This window comes from Cervus canadensis, chromosome 4, assembly GCF_019320065.1.
Source record: "Cervus canadensis isolate Bull #8, Minnesota chromosome 4, ASM1932006v1, whole genome shotgun sequence".
In the NCBI taxonomy this organism is placed as follows: domain Eukaryota; kingdom Metazoa; phylum Chordata; class Mammalia; order Artiodactyla; family Cervidae; genus Cervus; species Cervus canadensis.
In genome coordinates, this window is record NC_057389.1 from 14,095,077 (window position 1) to 14,116,683 (window position 21,607).

At 39.6% G+C, this 21,607-nt stretch overlaps 1 protein-coding gene across 1 annotated transcript in view; it reads right to left on the reverse strand.

The window, feature by feature from the left end:
• The window catches only part of ERAP2 (endoplasmic reticulum aminopeptidase 2), a 43,710-nt gene extending 23,551 nt beyond the window's left edge, over positions 1-20,159 (reverse strand). Inside the window, exons 1-6 of the mRNA XM_043464588.1 lie at positions 20,021-20,159; positions 17,327-18,021; positions 12,465-12,603; positions 8,793-8,927; positions 6,827-6,947; positions 1,821-1,975 (exon numbers count right to left, since the gene is read on the reverse strand). Of these exons, the coding sequence (XP_043320523.1) occupies positions 1,821-1,975; positions 6,827-6,947; positions 8,793-8,927; positions 12,465-12,603; positions 17,327-17,928 (1,152 nt within the window). The 5' untranslated portion in view covers positions 17,929-18,021; positions 20,021-20,159. The remainder of the gene's footprint in view (positions 1-1,820; positions 1,976-6,826; positions 6,948-8,792; positions 8,928-12,464; positions 12,604-17,326; positions 18,022-20,020) is intronic.
• Positions 20,160-21,607: the final 1,448 nt, after the last annotated feature.

Sequence of the window (21,607 nt, forward strand, 5' to 3'; positions counted from 1 at the left end):
ACTTTACCCTTTATCATGACCATAGTAATAAGAGGGTTTTTTTTTCTTTTTTTTTTTAAGCAGCAAACGAAGAACCTGGTTATATAGGAGAAATACATAGATGTACGTAATAGAGCCACTACCTTAATACAGATGATGGAGGTCAACCAGTAGACACATATAGGCAATAAAATGTTATTGGCACTATGATTTATATCTGTACAAGAGGCAGCGAGGATTCCAGAAGGAAAAAGTCCGTTTTGCTGAGAGAGTGTGTAGGATAACTGGGAAATGATTCACTTCCTGAGTCTTAGAAGCGGGCCCCAGGAATGCTGGAAGTGGGGTGCGCTCTAAGCAGATCAGGTAGCAGGAAGAAAAGCACAGAGAAGTGATGCGACCTGGCCTGTCCAGGTAATGGCAGGTCGTCCGGGGTGGCTAATGCCAAGGCGTCGTTCAGAGATGAGACTGGAGAGGAGGCTGGGAGCTGGGTTATCTGGGCCTCATATGACACCCTGTGGATCCTTGACTAACCCGGCATTGAGAATATTTGCCAGGGCTTTATGCGGAGGACTGACATGGCCAGATGGAGACGGATGGGAAGACTAAACAGTCAAGGCAGAAACTCCAGTGGGGCCTGCTGCTTCAGCCCTGGACTCTGAGTCTTCAGGAAAGAGAAGCTTTCAAAGGAAGGCCTTAAGGCAGCATGGAGCCTCCAAAGGAGAGCTCTCTGCTTACTTCCCTATGAACTCTGGATAGAAAATTAGGAATCCCCAGACTCAGTTAAGTGCTTTAGAGCTCCCAGTGACTAATAATCCAAACCCCTAAGATGAGCCAGAGGGGAGATGCTAAACCAGAGGAAGCTGTTCATATGTTCTCAAAGTACAGCGCTGAGCATGGCTCTGCGCTTAAGCTTGCTGCTTAAAACAAACAAACAACCCCTCTTATTATGATGGTCATGATAAAGGGTAAAGTTAAAAATCAAAAAGTAAGAGATTTTACCAGTTTCTACAATATGTGCCTGTATGGTGAAAGAGAATTTCCGATGTCTTTAATAGTTCACTGCATAACAGGGAACTTGCAGAAATAAAACAGAATGAAAAAAGTCTCTGGTATCTGAAGAGCTAATTTTACTGTTTCGTAATTGTATGTAACGCTGGGTTGATAAGCAGGCCTTGGAAATCTTATTCTGTAAGAAATGGTGGCAGTGGTGGTCATTGTCTCTACTGTTACTAGCTAGCCCTTACTGAGTACCTAGTGTGTGACAGACAGACACTCATCTGCAATCCTCACAACAGATTCAAGAAGCAGGAGCTATTATGAACTTCATTTTATAGATGAGGACACTGAAGTTTAAAAAGGTAGGTAGTGTGTCCAGGGTCAGTAGCCTGGGAGTACATGGACTTGAAATACTTCATTATGGCCAAATAATCACAAATTCCAATTGCAGGGAGCTTGATTTTACCCTAGACTGGAATGTCACTGTATTAGAGAGTGTATGGGGAAATAATAAAAATCTCTATTTGTAGGGGTTTCTAATACTGTGCCCTATGTACCTCTGTGATCTTCACCCTTCTTTACTAAAAGACATTTGGAGGCTTTGTGCCTAGAAAAGTTTTAGAGGACATAGTGGCCAGTTCTCCTGTGATAAAATTCTGGTATGAGACCCATAGTCTAGAGGTTGAACATTCTGCTACTCGACATATAGTATTTAGTTTGATGATCCCTAAGGTGCCCCCTGGAAATAAAATGACATGATCTTACATTGTTTGGGGAATACTGGGGGTGTTCTGCATGATGCTCTTTGGAACCGACCCTGAGAGAATGCCGTGAGAGCCAGGTACCTGGTGTGCTAGTTCATGGGCTATCACCTTGGTGACCCATAGTTTATCAGAAGTAGAAGAGGTCTTGGGGTCAAAGAGCAGCGACGTCTCTCTGTACGTGATGAGGCCCCAGTTTTCCATGGCTCCACTTGCAAAGTCAGGAATGGCAATGAGATCTAAGAAATAAGAACAACCATACTTAATCATTACGGCTCCTACACCAGAAGTGGGATTTGCTTCCTTCTTAAATACGTTATGATCCTTTCAGTATATATAAGCAGACATTCTGAAAACACTGAGTATCTTTTACTCTTAACATTGATATTGTGTCTTGTAGTTGCTGAAAATAATCAGTATCCATCATCAAGCAGAATAAAATTTATTGATAAAGTTTTATTTGTAGGTGAAGTAGCCTAGTGACATAACCACTGTTTCCTAAAAACTAAACTGTGAAATTACCTTAGGTGCATTACTGCTGAGAAAATAATTCATTTTAAAACACTCATATTGTATTTTATATTAGTATTACAGAGACTTTGAAAATATAAGATATCAAATGATTTCTAAAATATTTGGATTCAACAAAACATATAATGAACTCATTTCTATAAAAAAGAGAAAATACGGGATTTTTAATTTCAGGAGAACACCATTTAGAAGCATCTCTGTAGTCAATATTTCAAGTACATACAGCCTCTAAGTGTCCTTCTAAGGCAGTAAAGGGAAAAAACTGTAGGCATCAATTCTTTCTGACCTCAATTTCCTTTTCACCGTTAATATTTCCTCTACTTCTTGACAAAAGTTTAGAGAAAAAATGTAAAATTTAATCATCTTTAAGCACCTCAGGTATAATGTATATTCAGTTCAGTTCAGTTGTTCAGTCATGTCCAGTTCTTTGCAGCCACATGGACTGCAGCACACCAGGCTTCCATGTCCATCACTGCCTCCTGGAGCTCAATTAATGTATATTAATTTATATCATGTCTGTGTGAGAGCATATATATACATATATATATGTATATATATACACCCTTTGCAATGATTTCATGTTGATTAGAAAACTTCTGGCTAATATTTAATTGTAGACTTCTTTTTATTCTGCCAGGTCATCCTGGAAAAAATACTGTTCTTTGGCTGAAAAGCCAGGTAATTAAAAAATAATAATAATAATTTGAAATAAATCAAGTCACTTGGCTTGAAATTTCATTGTCTGGAATTAGTATTGCTTAATTCTAGTGGATAAAAGCCAATATGTATAATGCAATCAAAAAGTAAACTAGCACTAATCAAGATTAGTATTCATTAGCACTTCAAATATGGGAATGATTCCTTTTCTAAACTGCATCAATGATTTTATATTAGTTACAGTATTTCCCACAGCCATTAGAAATGCTTATGTCTGCTCTACTTTTTCTTTTTTTTATTTATTTTTATTGAAGGAAAATTGCTTTACAGAATTTTGCTGTTTTCTGTCAAACTTCAATATGAATCAGCCATAGGTGCACATATAGCCCCTCCCTTTTGACCCTCCCTCTCCCCCTCCCTCCCCATCCCCCTCCCCACCCCCCCCCCCCAGGTTGATGCAGAACCCCTGTTTGAGTTTCCTGAGCCGTGCAGCAAATTCCCCTTGGCTATCTATTTTACATACGGTAGAGTAAGTTCCCATGTTACTCTTTCCATACGTCTCACCCTCTCCTCCCCCTCCCCATGTCCATAAGTCTATTCTCTATGTCTGTTTCTCCACTGTTGCCCTGTAAATAAGGTCTTTGGTATCATTTTTCTAGATTCCATATAAATGTGTTAGAATATGGTATTTCTCTTTCTCTTTCTGACTCACTTCACTCTGTATAATAGGTTCCAGGTTCATCCACCTCATTAGAACTGACTCAAATGTGTTCCTTTTTATGGCTGAGTAATATTCCATTGTGTATATGTACCACAACTTCTTTATCCATTCATCTGTTGATGGACATCTAGGTTGCTTCCATGTTCTAGCTATTTTAAATAGTGCTGCAATGAACAATGGAATACATGTGTTTTTTTTCAATTTTGGTTTCCTCAGGGTATATGCCTAGGAGTGGGATTGCTGGGTCATATGATGGTTTTAGTCCTAGTTTTTTAAGGAATCTCCATACTGTCTTCCACAGTGGCTGTATCAATTTACATTCCCACCAACAGTGCAAGAGTGTTCCCTTTTCTTCACACCCTTTCCAACATTAATTGTAGACTTTTTGATGAGGGCCATTCTGACCGGTGTGAGGTGATTTCTCATTCTAGTTGTGATTTGCATTTCTCTAATAATGAGCAATGTTGAGCATCTTTTCATGTGTTTGTTATCCATCTGTATGTCTTCTTTGGCGAAATGTCTGTTTAGGTCTTTTCCCCACTTTCTGATTGGGTTGTTTGTTTTTCTGGTATTGAGTTGTAAATGAGCTGCTTGTATATTTTGGAAATTAATCCTTTGTCAGTTATTTCATTTGCTACTAGTTTCTCCCATTCTGAAGGTTTTCTTTTCACCTTGCTTATAGTTTCCTTTGCTGTGCAAAAGCTTTTAAGTTCAATCAAGTCCCATTTGTTTACTTTTGTTTTTATTTCTGTTACTATAGGAGGCGGGTCATAGAGGATCTTGCTTTGATTTATGTCATTGAGTGTTCTGCCTATATTTTCTTCTAAGAGTTTTACAGTTTCTGGTCTTACACTTAGGTCTTTAATCCATTTTGAGTTTATCTTTGTGTATGGTGTTAAGAAGTGTTCTAACTTCATTCTTTTACTTGTAGCTGTCCAGTTTTCCCAGCACCATTTATTGAAGAGGCTGTCTTTGCCCCATTGTATATTCTTGCCTCCTTTGTCAAAAATAAGGTTCCCATAAGTGCATGGGTTTATTTCTGGGCTTCCTATCTTGTTCTGTTGGTCTATATCTCTGTTTTTGTGCCAGTACCATACTGTCTTGATGACTGTAGCTTTGTAGTATAATCTGAAGTCAGGAAGGTTGATTCCTCCAGATCCATTCTTCTTTCTCAATACTGCTTTGGCTATTGGGGGTCTTTTGAGTTTCCATATGAATTGTGAAATTTTTTGTTCTATTTCTGTGAAAAATGCCATTGGTAATTTGATAGGGATTGCTGTTGAATCTTTAATCTGGTAGTAAAGTCACTTTCACAATATTGATTCTTCCTACCCAGGAACATGGAACATCTCTCCATCTGTTTATGTCATCTTTGATTTCTTTCATTAGTGTCTTCTAATTTTCTGTGTACAGTTATTTCATCTTCTTAGGTAAGCTTATTCTTAGATATTTAATTCTTTTTGTTGCAATGGTGAGTGGAATTGATTCCTTAATTGTTCTTTCTGATTTTTCATTGTTAGTGTATAGAAATGCAAGTGATTTCTGTGTATTGATTTTGTATCCTGCTACTTTGCTAAATTCACTGATTAGCTCTAGTAATTTTCTGATACAATCTTTAGGGTTTTCTATGTACAGCATTATGTCATCTGCAAACAGTGAGAGCTTTACTTCTTCTTTTTTGATCTGGATTCCTTTAATTTCTTTTTCTTCTCTGATTGCTGTAGCCAGAACTTCCAGAACTATGTTGAATAATAGTGGTGAAAGTGGACACCCTTGTCTTGTTCCTGATCTTAGGGGGAGTGCTTTCAGTTTTTCACCATTGAGAATAATGTTTGTTGTAGGCTTATCATATATGGCCTTTACTATGTTGAGGTAGGTTCCTTCTATGCCCATTTTTTGAAGGGTTTTAACCATAAATAGGTGTTGAATTTTGTCAAAGGCCTTTTCTGCATCTATTGAGATGATCATATAGTTTTTTTTTTTTTTTGAGATGATCATATAGTTTTTAATCTCTCAATTTGTTAACATGGTGAATCATATTGATTGATCTGCATATATTGAAGAATCCTTGCATCCCTGGAATTAACCCAACTTGATCATGGTGTATGAGTTTTTTGATGTGTTGCTGAATTCTGTTTGCTAAATATATCTGCTCTACTTTTTCTTAAGCTGCATGCTTCCTTTCAGTTAACTTTATTTTAAATGCATTCATTTCATATGGTCTTCAAGGTCACATTTTTCAAGAACAGCTTAGGATTGTTGATGGCTATTATTTGATTTTTCCTTGATTTTTGACATAGAGGACAGCAATGGACTGTGGGTAACCTGATTTAGTATGTCTGTACTAAAGGGTATATAGAACCTGTACTATAATGATACCATGAGACTCGGGAACTATGGGAATAGCCCCTGGAAATGTCTTCTGATAGTCCTTTAATTCACTAAGAAAAACTACATGAAGTTGGTCAGAAAAGGGGAAGAAGGACATGATAAGGTGTGTGTTATAAAGTCCCAAAGGAAAACAGTTTTGTCACTGTCCGAAACTCTAAAAATTAATCTACATAAGTTATAAAATTTGTCAGTGTTTTTATACATTCTGAAATATCATAAAAATCACAATTTTTATTTTTTAAGATAGAAAATGGAAACCAACAAAGATAGGCTATTTGTATCCTCTCATATAAAGATCAACTACAGATCAACTACTATCACATTCAAATTATCTATTTCCTCCAAATCTCTCTCTCTTGCTCTTTTTTTTTTTTTTAAATGTCTGTGCCACAGTCTTATCTTTCAGCTTCAAACACTCTGTAGATAACAGATGGTAGGACAGTTTTCAGCTATTTACATAAACCTTTGGCAACTTTTATAAAAGATTGCTAGTCTTGTATGAATATGGTATAGAAGGAAATATATGCTCCAGAAAATTCATCCATTTAAATCTAATATAAAATGCAGATATTTTAATATTAAACCTGATAAAAGAATAGAAAAATGAACCCAAGTACTTAGGCTTCTCATAAATACTTTATTTTCTACACTCAAAGACATCTCTCAGGTATAAATTATTGCTTTCTGGGCTAACTGAAGTTCCTCAGTGCTCATTTTAATCACATATAAAGAGGGATGAAATCAAAGCAAGTTCTAAAAGTAAAGACAATGATCTAGAATTTGAACCTACCCAGTTTGGGGAGTGGATAGTGAATATCAAAGTAATTTTCATAGAAGTCCAGCAGCTTCAGTGACGCTTCCAGAGCGTAATGTGTTTGACTCCATTTGTCTGGGGATGCATAGATGGACACCTGGGAAATGTCGGTGAGAAGAATGATCTTTGAATGACAGCTCCTTGGCATGACCCCATTCCTAACAACCTTCACCCGAAAATGGAGACTGTATTTTTCAAGAAAGTATTGAGATACCGTTAAACATGTTGTCAACAGGGGGTAAGATGTTCTGTAAAGTATTAAAGAAGAAGTCCTTCTTGAAAACTATAAGCAATCCTGTGTTTTCTGTTACAGCGCATTCTGTAGGTGTCAATCTGTACATTTCAAGCTATATAAACCTATTACATCACGAGAACTCACTTCAGATCATCACTATCATGTATTCTAGCACTTGAGAATTAGCTTTCCAAAATGATGACCACCAAAATAGTTTCAATAAAACACAATTGTATTAGGTGGAAAAGCCTTCGTGAGCTTATTGAAACCACCCTCTGTTGTGTTTTCTTTAAACTCAAAAATGCCCAGATAGGTTCACTGACTCCCTACATGGTAACTACTAGCTAGTAAGTAGAAAAAATGAAGTTAGATTCCAGTTTTCTTGGGTTTCAAGTACAGTATTGCTTTCATTTCATAATCTGCTTTCATGCTCCAAATTAACTGAAATCCCTCAGAAATTTTATAAGAAAGACATATTAATGGCCACAGTACCTTACCAGGCACTGTGCTAAATGTACACTTGTCAAACTTGTAAAATCTAACTTAGTCCTTTCAACCACCTCCTGAAATAGAAGCTATTTCTTCATGTTAGGAATGAAGCAATGAAACCACATGGAGATTAAATAACTTGCTTCAAGTTACACAAATGGAAAATTGTAGAGATGGGGTGTGAATCCAAGGAAACTGACAGGACCCTGTCCCCTAAAGTAAAATACAATCTGACCTCACACACACCTATATCTATCTACATATATATCTGTGTGCAGCGATGTATGTAGACACATTGCTGATAATATATATCTGCGTATCCATACGTCTAGTATGTATGGAAATTATAATCGATGTTTTATTGCTATTTTTCATAAGCACTCTTTTATGGCTCTTTGAATATATTTTTGGGTCTGTAACAATTCCTCAGGGTAAGGGGTTCTTTTTTATTTTTCATGTATTCACTGATAGTCACAAAACTTTATCAGATACTTATTGTGTGTGTTTGTGCTCAGTGACTCAGTTCTGTCTGACTCTTTGCAGTCCCTGCCAGGCTCCCCTGTCCATGGAATTCTCCAGGCAAGAATACTGGAGTGGGTTGCCATTTCCTCCTCCAGGGGGTGTTGCCGGCCCAGGAGTTGAGCACGCTTCTCCTGCATTGGCAGGTGGCGTCTTTACTGCTGCACCACGTGGGAAGCCCCAATTATTGGGTATTGTAACTTTTTGTAAATAATGAACACTCTAAAAATGATGAAGACCTCCTTTTATTAAGGAAATAAAATTATAGAAAACAATTGGAAACAATGTAAATGTCCTAGAATAAGATGCTGATTAAAAAAATCCATATGGTACCTCTATGCATTAGAATACAATACTATGCAATCATTAATATTATAGAAAAATACTTAATGCCATTTAATTTTTATAGCATATTATGGTGAGATAAAATAATTGCATATAATTTGTAAAAAGTATATATAGATTTATACAGTATATATTGTTATTATATCCAGTCGTATACTGACGGACTTATAGAAAACACTTGGAATATACCAGGATATGCCCCTGTAGTGCTCACAGGTTATTTTGTTTTTTATCTCTCTCTGTTTTTGTAAATAAGCATGGTATTTTGATAATAAGGGGGGAAATTTTAAAGTACAGCTCATTGCCTTCAGGACGCTATTCTGCACTGTGTATGAAATGAGAACTCAAACTCACCTTGACCCCTGACGAGGTGGTACCACTCACAGAAGTGAAATCACAAACTATGTAGGCTACAAGGTAGGTACTCATTTTTACAGTAGTTTCAAAATGGTCTTCCAAGAGGCCTCCTTCAAGTTCAATCGTCTTAACCTACAGGAAGGGAAAGAATTGGTATTTGAGAACTGGAGTATTTTACAAGAATGCCTATGATGTAGGCTATGTAAGTTAGAGGTGAGCTTGATGCTCTGCGTGATGCCTATATAGATTAGAGGACTCTTCACAACATTCTGTGGCTTCGCCTCCCTCTATTTCTTTTATCTCTAGACTTCCTCGAAGACACGATGTGCTACTTTAGGAATCTGAAAATGATGCCTATTTTGTTGTTGAAAGCATAGAAATATCTTAGACGGTTCCACATTCTTGAAATGCAATCATCTCCAACACTGGCATCAATTCAACATTTGTACTTCTAAGCAAAAGTGCCAGAGAATAGTCCCCTTCCCTTTGTTATATAATAAATAAAATCTGTTGCAGAAGGAAATGAGAAGCAGAACTGTGCTGGATGGTTTGCATCATCTTTTAATCCTCCTATTATTTGTGTATGAGGTAGGTATAATTTCACAGGTGAAGAAACAGAGTCTCAGAAACATTAAATGATTGCCCAGGATCACACGGCTAGTTTCACGGTAGGACCAAGATGTCGATGTGGCTGTGTGACTCCAAAGATATTGCTCATCCTGGCACTTGCTGTGACAGCTTGAGTCATAGTCTTATTTTATCTTTGCTTCATTGATTCAGCCATGAAAGCAGTCAGGCCAAGGAGGTCATTAGTAATTTAAGCTTCTGCCTATCTACTGAGGAAGTAAGAAGTTTTAAGTCTATAGACTGGTCAGCTGCATCCATCAAATTCACTGAGTAATTACTGAATTCTATCTTTACTTGCTCAGGATAGCTGGTTCCAAAGATGGTCTTCACCATGGTACAATGCCCCTGAATTCTGAAAGGACACAGATCCTGTTATCTGAAAATACCACTTTCTTCAAACTGGTAACAAGTGTTCAATGGGCTTGTTGCTCACCCTCTCCAAACCCCTTTTAAGGCATCAGGGTTGTGGCAGTGCTAGCCATAGATTATTAAGCATATTTTGTGTGTTTGTATAAGACTGCAGTTTGCTTTGGTGAGAAAAAATAGCCTGAAGGATTATCACAAACTGCCTAGCCTATGTCAATGACAAATGTTTGTGCTATTAAATTCTACGGAATTTGATTCTACAGAATTCTATCAAAAATTCAATTCCTAAATTCCAATAAAGTAGAAAACACTGACCAAGTACCCTTGAAAAGGTAGTAGTATACATAGGGCTTTAAGTTTCACCTCTATCTGAAAGTTAATTTTTTCCAAAAACAGTCTCCTTTGTAAGGAGTCTGATTGAACCACAGTTCTACGGGTACATACCCCTAGCAGACGAGAGGTTATGGTAGGGGCTGAGGAGGGGACACTATTTTTGTGGTCCTCTGACCAAGCTCAGCAGCAAAACCATTTAGTCAAGCGTGTAGATGGGGGAGGAGAGGAAGAAGAAAGCTTGTGGGACCATGGAGAAATGGGTCTGTGACACTGGAGAGCTGGTGGCAGAGCTGGTGAGGAGACAGGTGGGCATTCCCTCTGATTTATCTCCTCCTCCCAGGTTAAGAAGTAGCCCATAGAGGCTGATTTGGTTCAGGAACCTGGAGCCACCCATGTAGATTAGCACTGCCTTAAATAGAAGTGTTTGCAGTGTTAGTGCAAGTTCTTCCAGGATGGTGATGTAAGCTCCAAGTATAAAACACTTGTTGCTAGAGAAGGATTTAGCTGTTTTCTCAATTTCAGCAGGATTCTGCTTACATAGCAAGTGTCACCAGCAGGCGTGTGTTCCTTTAAGAAATGAAGGGGACAAAGGAATGCCCCAAAGATATGCACTGCCTCTCCTAGCACTTGGCTGGCCGCCTCACTTTCTTGTATTCTTAACTTGTATTCTTTTCTTCTAAAATAAACCAACTGAGAACTTCTGTGTTGCTTCTCACCAGTCCACAACCCATCTTAAGGGCCATAGGTATTATCCAAAGAGTATGATCATAGCATTACTTCAGCTCTTTCTCTCTCTCCTTATTTTGAATAACCATGGAAGCCTGGCCATGTCAATATGGAGCAGAAAGCTAAGCCAGTGTTTGTTGAAAAAAGAATGATCCAGAGAACTGGCCCAGTCAACTGAAGCAATGCAAAGTTCAAGGATTATATAAAATATTTAAAATTTTTTTTCACTTATTTTTCTTACATGTGAGAAACTGACAATTCTGAACATTTCAGAAAGCTGAAATTCTAATATAACAAAATAACAATTTATGTTTGTATCACATTTTAATTAAAAGGCATTACTACTTGTATTTTTACTTTATCCTCCATGATGATTCATGTGAAAAAATATATTAATAAAAAGCTGCCAGGAAACAGACTGAATAGCCCTTAAATGAACATTCCACTAAAAAGAAGACTTGGAGTTAAGCAGCAAATCCTTTTTACCTGAAAGGGAGTAGGCTAATTAAATTGCTGTCTGCACAATCATGAAAAAAACGGCGGGATAAATGTCATGTGGAGTGTGTTACTTTCCCCCTTGATCTGCTCTGCAAGCATTTCAAAGCAAAAACTTTTCCAGCGTTAAACAGAAATCTGGGGGAAAGCTTATGGACTCATTTTCCCACTTTATCCACAGAAGACAATCACTGAAGAGGGCAGAGAGGAAAATGGGCTGGAGTCACTGGCTGGGTTATGATGATCCGGCTGCTTCTGAGCTCATCCTCCTCATGCACTGTCAGGAGGGCCTCTATTTTTATCCAACTTTCTAGGTAGCAATGGAGAAATATTTTACATTTCGTTCAACAGCAAAAAAAAGGCAAGTGCATCATTAGTGAGGAAATATCCAAAAAGGCTCAAGGGTCTACTGTGCCATTCAGAGTCTCTGCATTTTGAGCATAAATATGAGCCAAATAAAAGTGTTCAGAGGTCTCTTTCAATTAAAAAGTTTGTAACTTTTCATATGATTTTCAAATAATTTTCATAAATAATTTTAAGGACTACTCATGGAACTTAAAAAGATTTCTAAGTTCTATCACAGACTGCTAGATGTGAATTTTCAGGATGGGCCCATGGAGCATTCTCTAGATCCTTACTATTCCAAATGTGGTGCCTGGACCAGCAGCAGTGGTACCACCTGGGAGCTTGCTGTTAATAAAAAGGCAGAATTTTGAGCCTCACAGCAAGGCCAACTGAATCAGAACCTGAATTTTAACAAGATCTTCAGACGATCTCATTGAGACGGTCTTGAGACGATCTCAAACATTAAAGTTTGAGAAGTGCTGTTCTGGGTGATTCTGAATTTCATCGATGGCCAAATAACACCGATTTAAAAGAACACTGCTTCCATATAAACACAAGTAAAATATAAATCTCTTTAAAACAAAAAGTTTCTTATGTAAAAATGCCCAAACAGAATGATTTTAAAATATAGATGGATCGGAGTTATTATGCAACATGTAGATGGAGTGAGAACAAATTAATGGCTTAAGTCCTGCAAACAAAGCAAATATTAAAACACAACAAAGACTGAAGTTCATTTTGAGAACAATTTCCCAAAGTTTCTGAAAGTGGGACTACCTTTGGCATGTTGGAGAGGGCAATGTGTCTGCTCTCTCTTCTTATCTTGATGGAAAAGTTGGCTTTGAACAGTGGTTCATCAAAGCAAGGGAAAGCCATTCGTGCCTCGGTGGGCTCAAAATCCGTTACTGCAATCGTTCTATGAAAAGAAGTCCATTCCAGTCGGAATACACAAGTGAAATCATAAAAGAAAGGGAAAAGAATTTTATTTTCAGAACACAGCTTATTAAACCTGGAAGTGATATGTTTGATTTCTCAAACTATAATCTTAGTGACTCTTAGTTTTTGAAGAAAATGAAGGTAAAATTTGTTTAGCAGCTGCCAATCATAGTAATGCACTGTGCCAGGCACTCTATTTACATGATTGTCTTCATATTTATGGCAGATAAGGATATTGAGGCTCTGAGAACTTATGTGACTTTGCTAGGATCTTTACCTAGTATTGACACATTGCTGAGATAGTGAAAGGTTGTTGCTGAGCTGTGAAAGACGTAGGGATTCTTGGCCTCCAGAGGAGAGGAAGTCAAGCTGGGGCCTGTGACGAGGCTTGATTGCTCCGAGTTTTTGTGTAATAAAGTTTTATTTAAGTGTAAAAGAGATAGAGAAAGCTTCTGACATAGACATCAGAAGGGGGCAGAAAGACTGCCCCCCTACTAGTCTTTAGCTGGATGTTATATAGCTACTAGCAGGCTGCTAATTAGGGAAAGGAAATGTGTCACAATTCAGAGTGACACCAGGCCCCTCACCCACAACATGCATTTTGAGATAACATTGGCACAAAGGTGAGTCATTCCAGGCCATGAAATCTTGAAAGGCAGGTTTCTAAGCAAATACATGGTTTCATTGACATAGATTAGGAGAGCAATTGTATGAGTAAAACTTACTGGTTTGTCAAGTTGGTTCTGAGTCTTAGGTGGAACCAACTTGAAGACAGAGTCTAGGGTAAATGCATAGTTCATTAACACAGCTTAAGAAAAACAATTCCATAAGAAAAATGCATTGGTTAGCTCATGGTTTGAGAAAAGTTAAGTTCAGGTGGAACCAGGTGTCATTATGGCAACACAGAATTTTAAAAGAAACCTCTTTTTAAATTTGTATAGAGAAAGGAAAGAAAAAAATCTAACACTTGTAGTTTGTTTCCTCCTGCTGCTTAAGAGAGAGATTTAAAAAGAAAAAAAGTCTGACACTTGCAGCCTATTTCCTCGGTTTGGAGACCCCTGACCTTCCTGCCTATTACCCTCTCAACAGGTATGCCCCATTTGACTTCAAAATTGACTAGAAGTTAGTAGTTTAGTATCATCACTAAACCTGAGTGAATCTCAATCAGCCATTTGGATATTTGTGAGGTGAGTGATGTCTTAGGTTGTGTTCCCAAGAAGCAGACCCTGATTTATGAGAACATGCTGCCAAAGGGACAGGAAGTGGAGGAAGCAGGACAGGGAAGAGGAAGAAGTCAGGCCAGGTGCCAGCTTTAGCTTCATCCCTGGGCAGCTCTGAATGGAAACTACATCTTCAACTTTCCTCCTACTAGAGGCAGGAGCTGGGCTAAGGTTCTTCCTGGAGGACCCAAGCTCCCCTTAGACACTTCTAGCTCTCTCTACTTGCCAGCAAAGCAGCTCCAGTCTTCAGTCTGTAACAGGTAGGTAGATACCCTAGCAAGCCTCTATACTCCATCACCTTGAAGAAATTTGAAATGATATAATTACAAATTTATTCTTTGGACTTGAAGACTTTAATTAGGAAGCAAACCTAGAGAGCATCCTTCCACTGGAGGAGGAGGGCAGAATAGAAAATCTAAAGGGACAGAGAAAGGGTGAGAAGGACCAGGAGGGAAATAAAGAGGAGCTGCTAGGATAATTTTTGCCCCAGTTTAATTCTCTACTTCAGACCAGAAAAGTAAGCCTGGGGATCTAAATATTTTATCTGGGGCCTTGATGTTACTTGGATTTGGTAGCAGGTCCCACACATTTAAAGGAATCCCAAGTACCTGGAATAATTTTTATTAATGTGAAATTTTGGTTTAGAAAGTCTAACACTAGAAAAGTCAAAAGTTTAAGATTTTCTTTGCTATTTACACAATTAATTTTGGTGTTGCATGCAAAGTAGTGACTTCCCGCTTCTCAAAGAATTAGTGTTGACTGAATTATTTTTGCATTTTAAGTTGTGTGTGTCCACATGTGTGTGTAAATGAGAAAAAGAGAGACAGAGAGGTCATAAAATTCCATTGACATTGTCCTGCAAATCATCCTACATGTTAAAACCTACTAAGTAACTGAGTATGAAGAGAGCTGACAAGTTAATCGTAGGAAGAGTTGGAAATAGCCTTCAGTTAATTATGAGAGACACACTGGAAAGCAGTTATTTTTCAAGGTGCTACTCTAAAAATCTACCCTCTCTTCCAACAAAGGTCTGTCTGGTCAAAGTTATGGTTTTTCCAGTAGTCATGTATGGATGTGAGAGTAGGACTATAAAGAAAGCTGAGTGCCAAAGAATTGATGCTTTTGAACTGTGGTGCTGGAACAAACTCTTGAGAGACCCTTGGACTGCAAGGAGATCCAACCAGTCCATCCTAAAGGAAATCAGTCCTGGGTGTTCATTAGAAAGACTGATGCTGAAGCTGAAACTCTAATTCTTTTGCCACCTGATGGGACGAGCTGACTCATTGAGAAAGACCCTGATGCTGGGAAAGATTGAGGGCAGGAGGAGAAGGGGACGACAGAGGATGAAATGGTTGGATGGCATCACCAACTCAATGGACATGGGTTTGGGTAAACTCTGGGAGTTGGTGATGGACAGGGAGGCCTGGCGTGCTGTGGTTCATGGGGTCACAAAGAGTCGGACACGACTGAGTGACTGAACTGAATTAAACGGGTCTCACTCGTCTCCCTAAATGATATCCTTAAAATGTATTTCCTTTAAGTGAAGGTTTTGTCAGTTGAGAAAGTGAAATAAATCATCACTAGTCCTGTGGTGCCTCAGTGAGAAGTTGATAGTTTTCCTATCCAATACTGTGGCAGACCTGAGAACAGACCTCTGAGAACTGAGGATACAATGAGGGGAACGCATTTCCAAGGGAAGGGCAAGAGTGGGCTGGGGAAGGGCTGTCCTCGGTGGACTGCTGGGGGCTGTGGGATGCGTGCGTGAGTCCCAGAGGGCAGTGAGCACCTGGGGTGGGGAAGGGGAGAGGAGACACTGAGCTGCTAAAATCCCTACCAATGCCCATTCCCCTTCTTCAGTTTCAGTGGAATCCTAATTTTGTTCAGGAAGGTAATGTCTCTGGATAAAAGAATCATTTCTCCAGATTCTCTTGCAGCTTGGTGGGCACATGACCTGTTCTGATCTATTTGGAATTATTGGATGAGAAAGCTTGGGAAAAGGTGTCAGACTCGACTGGAATGTGTCTTTTAGCATTTTTCTCTTTCCCATTTCCCCGTTTTCCTGACTGGAATGTGAACTTGATGCCTAGAGGTGCAGGAATCATCTTGTATTAGGAGGAAAGTCATCTGCCAAAGATGGCTAAGCAGGGAGATAAAAGGAGTCTAGGTCTTGGATAACATTAGTGAGCTCTGGAGCAAACCTGGGAGGCCCTGCTTCTGGATTTCTTGTTGCATGAGAAAGACACCCCCTTCCCACTGTGTGCCAACGCCATCGTACTGGGGTTTCTCAAGTTGGCAATTGAAAGCAACTGATTAAAAGAGGAGAGCACCAAAACCAGATGCCTTTTACCCCTGAGATGGACCCTGGCCATGGAACAAGTCATCCTCCCTGTGAAGCATCCTTGATTCCTCTTGCCTTACATAACCAATGTCAGCAAATTCTGTTTTACCCTTCTTCGGAACAAATGCCGAATTCAATCATTTCATAAGAAGCACTACCAGCAAGTCCAAACCAACATCCTTTCTGACCTGAACAATTGCAATGACCTTCTGAAAGACCAGTTTGCTTCTACCTTTTCCTCTCTATAATCTACCATCAACATACACGTTATCTTTATAAAGCATACATCACATCAGAACTTTCCAATGACTTCCCATGGTCCCTGAGTCAAAGCCTAAAACAAGAGGCTCTAAGTGTCTGCATGATCTGACTTCTCTCTCCTCTACATCTCTCCCTCACTCACGCTGGCCTTCATCTCTCAATTACTCCTGCCTTACAGACTTGGCACTTGCTGATGCCTTTCCTGGGAACACTGTGCACTTAGGTGTCTTCAGGATTATCTCCTTTTAAAAAAAGTTCAGATCTCAGTTTAAATGTACTTCCTCCATAGCAAGAACTTCTCTGATCACTCAGCTAAATTATTCCAAACTCTTAGTCTATATCCCACTACTATACACTCAGTGCCTAGAATGGTGCCTGGCACATAATATATGCTCAGTATGAGCTGATGGAATAGACCATATTTCTCAGTTCTTCAACTGACTTGTTCCTGCCTCCTGGATCTGAGTTATGCTGTTTCCGGGCAAAGTACATGATCTCACTTCCTCCCTCCCAATCCAGATCTTACACACGTTTCCTTTTGGTCTCAGATCAAGGCTCACCTCCTTTGAGAAGCCTTCCATCCTTTAGCTCTCTCTGCACCCATCATCATTTCCCCTAGCAGATAAGCGTGTCAATCTTGTCATAGTCATAAACTGGCCTTTCCTCTTGGTTATTTTCCCTCTAGCAATTTATGCCTCTGCATTCTGTCTTTTCATCTTTATTGTGACTTACTTTTAGGAATGATAAAGCTTCTCCTTCTGAGTTTTCGGGTTTTTTTTTTTTTTGACTTTTCATAAATGACTACTGAAGCATGCTCCTGGTAGAGACATAACCCATGAGGAAAGTATTACAAAAGACTGTAAACAGCTAGAGCTTCCTCTTACCTTGTTTCACCACCAAGAGTTCTGTACGTGCTTTTATAAAAGCCTTCAAAACCATCAGCTAGCTTGGCCTGGAAGTCAATAGCCACGGAGTATCTCAGGTCAGCCCTAAGTTTCTCTGGAACCAGCAGGGCAATTTGCTGATGAGCAGGATAACTCAAAACAGTTAGCCTTTCCCCTGGTTTCCTGTATCTCACATCCTCCTCTGACTGAAGGGAGGCATTTATGATTTCAAGATCTTTGCTGTGCAAGACAATGAACTGGGTGTCATCTCGAACCAATACTTCGATCTTCTCAGATGCAACAAAGTCCAAGGAGGTGAGATTTGGGTGAATGAGAAGGTCATAGTGGAGGGGAATGACCACAGTGGGGAGCCTCAGCTCATGCCAAGGAAATATTTCCCCATTGGTGGCTACTGGAAAAGCCTCAGGGTCCTTATTGAACTCATCAATAGGTGAACTTGTGAACTGAGAACAAATACCTTTTTGGGGCATGATGACTGCTGAGCAGTAAAATCCTATGTAAATATTAAATACTAGTTTTCTGCATGAATTAGCCATGACAGAGGAATGGAATACTAAATCAATTTTCCGGAAGATGAACATTCAGGCTAAATCTCATAGTTCTCCCCAGCAAAGTGTTGGCTCCAATTAGGTCCCTCAGGATCCGAACAATATGTTTCAAGAAACAGATTTAATCTAGAAAGAAAAAAATAAACATGTATAGCATGAAAATAAAAACACTCCAATTCATAAATAAAACCTTAAAACAACAAAAGGCTATGTGTGAATGGGGAAAATCTACTTTGTCAGAGTGAGGCCAAATCTCCACAAAATAAAGTAGAAAGTGGGCTATCACCTGGTTATTACAAATAAAAATTTTTAGAACTCAAATGAAAGGACTCTGCCTTAAAATTGGATCTGCGGAATCCCCTCTGCATTCCTGTGCAATGAAGAGATGGTAGGTGCGTAAATTCATTGCATGAGGAACATTTTTAACATTTGCCCACATCATTTCATGAGTGTGTTTGGATATCTGAAAGTAAGCTGCACAGGTGTCTCTATTTTGTCTTAATAAGTCACGAAGAATATTCAATATTCTTGGGATACTAGCTATTACTATTGCTAATGGCATTGAATTTCACCTCTTTGGATAAATAAGGTTATGGCCCTTTTCTGAATGGCCCTATTTTATAGTTGCTGGCATACAGGATGCTGTTAAACCTAAGTTTTTATTTCAGTTTATTTCCAATATATCAAAAACCATGGAAATAAATTTTGATTTATAATATTCAAACTGAGAACATATTTAAGTTACTTTGGTCTTCATCACAGGCTACCTTTGAAAACACAAATCAAATTGAACTCACTGCCTCTATAAATAAAACTAAGACAATTTTTTATTGGAAGGGTAACGCTACAAAATATATAAAATAAGGACAAACAATATACATTGTAATTTAGGTATTCAGTTCTGACACCCACCCTGCCAGCTGCCTCTATTTACCTCCTCCTTGCTTCACCTTAAACCTATGAATGGCTCTCCATTTCCTTTTTTTTTTTAGATCAGTAACACATTCTCTTAAATTAATTGTCTAAAGAGTTGCTGCAATTTTCCAATTTGCAATATTAATGCAGATCAACAAATATTGTTAAAGAAATGAAGAAAATAATGGTTAAATATGGTTGAATAACAACACTCTCCCCTCTTTTTTATACAAGCATTACATTACTGCTACCAAATCCTAATGTTCCAAGGGCCTCTGATACATAAAGCCATAACTGGTCAATTAGCTTGAATTTCTGATGATTTGAAAAATGAAATTACTTGTTTGTTAGGTCCCAGGCACGGGAATCAGAGTGCAAAGCTTCTAATTCTAGCGCCATCATACTTACACTGAATGATCTTGGGCAAATTTTCTGATTTTTTTTTAGCATCAGCTTCCTCATCTATAAATAGTGTAATGATTTGCACTAACATTGGAAGAATTAAGTGAAATAATTCACATGAAGAATTTGGTACAGCATAGCAACTAGCATACAGAAAGCATGTAAGGAATGTTAAACATTAAATTATTGTCATTATTATAACTTACATTCTCTGGCCTAAATTGTGGAACTTCTCCCCCATGTGTAGCAGACACATCAAAGGAAAAGTGTATATATATATATTTCTTTTTTGGTAAGAGAAGAGAGAAAGGCCTCAATATTTACTCATGTGGCCTTTAACTTTAGAACTGGTAAGAACTTTAAAAGCTGGCTAGTACGAGTTCTGAGTGTCCAGATAAAGAAACTGAGGGTGAGTGTCGCTCCCAGAATCAAACAGGAAGTCTGAAGCAGAATCAGGACTAAAATACAGCTCTTGGCCCGTTTGTCAGTGGAGTTTCCCTTATACGGCGCTTTGCTGCATTGAACAAAATACCTGGAGATAGAAGATCCAAGAACTGCAGCAAACATTTGGGAAAAGCTAAGAGAATCTCCAGAAGAGAGTGAGTCAGTCAGATGGATTCTTAAATCTCATCCTAACTGCACATTCGTCCTGAAACAGTAGGACCAGATACACCCACCTCCCCCAGATCCCCGGCTTAGATTACAAGAGCTCCTCAATACAGAAGCTTTATACCATCTGTTCAGGTCATTATTCTCACTGAAAGATGAGGATTTTAAGACAGATTCAAGAGAAATGTTGCTGTGTTACCTCAATCCACGTTGCTGCAGATCTGAATGGAGGGGAACTTATTTCTGCTTTCACTTTCTGTTCCGGCAGAATTTTGCATAACTGCAATGAACAAGCAACTTCAGAGTAAAAGTCAGACCACAGCAAGGCCAGGTAGGACTCCAACATCCCAGCGGCGGCTGCTCCTGCTGTTTTATCTTCCCCAGCCCCGTGTCCCCAGGTGTAAAACCTTCAGAACCTAGTTTTGCTTTGTTTTGATGCTGCATTATTTTAAGACACAGTATTGAATTCCTCCCCGTGGTGTATCCGTATGTCTTGCCACTCACACTGTTCACTGAACCCAGGGTAGATAAGGCATGACCGGGGAAGCTGAAAGAAGACCCAGGAGGTGTGGGGACGGCACAGAGGTTTATTTTCTCCGGGCAGCAGCAGTAGCAGCAGTGAGTCTTCAAAGAATGGTGATCTACTAAGACAGACAAAAGTGGCCCGTGGCCAAAGGGGCACCCCGGCCCAGTGCTATCAAGGTCAGTGATAGCGCTGTTTACAAAACATAAACAGTATGAGGCCGTGAGTGGGGCAGGAGAGCGGGACTCATCCTGTGTTCTCAGTTCATTTCTCCACGCCATATTACCATGAAATCTGACCTTGGTCCATCCCCTTGGAACAGAGAACTCCCAGCCAGTTTTAATGGCCTTTAACAGAGGTGCTAGACCCCCCTTTCCTACGTCTGAAAACTACCTGCCTCCTGGGCATCCAGGGGCTGTTTCCCACCTTTACATCTCTCCATCTCTCATGAGTCTTCTCTTCCTCACCCCCCTGTCTCTGGACAGAGAAACAGCCTCTGTTCTCTTTTCCCACTTTATTCTTTCCTTCAGAGAATATGTTCATTCTGGAGTTTCCTCATCTACCCTCACCCATCCCATATTTCTCTCCCCCATCTCTCCTTCCAGGTTCTGCTGCTGCAGTTCCAATAGCCCGATGGACGGCCTTGACACGGATGCTCTGCTAACAACTCACACATTGTCTTTCCCCAGACTGGAGCCTTCCGCCGCTATCCATGATTTGGACCACATCGCTGTTCTGCTTCTGCTCCACCCTTGTTTGCTACCAAGTTCTGTTGATTCTTCCTTCTTAATCTCTTTGTATCCAACGTAAAAAAAAGTGTTCCCCATGGTCAAGAAAGCAGGCCAGGGCCTCATCACTCCTCACAGTGGCCTTCAAACAAGATTTGCTGCTTCTCAAGACAAGTCCTTGCAGTCCACTCGTTCGGTGCCGGCCAGCAGATTATCTCAGACACTGCTCGCTCATGCCATGTGGAGAAGGGCATGGCAACCCACTCCAGTCTTCTTGCCTGGAGAATTCCATGGGCAGAGGAGCCTGGTGGGCTCCCATCCATGGGGTCGCAAGAGTCGGACACGACTGAGCGACTCTCACGCACTCACACTCACTCACTCACTTGATCACGCCACGCCCCTGGTCCAGGCCTTTCCATGGTTTCTTCCCCTGTTTACACACAGAAGCAGTTCCATGTAGAGGCCATGCGTGGCCCACTGGCCGCCTAAAGACCACAGGACCTCTTACAAGGCCTGTCTGGGGCTTTGCTTAGAT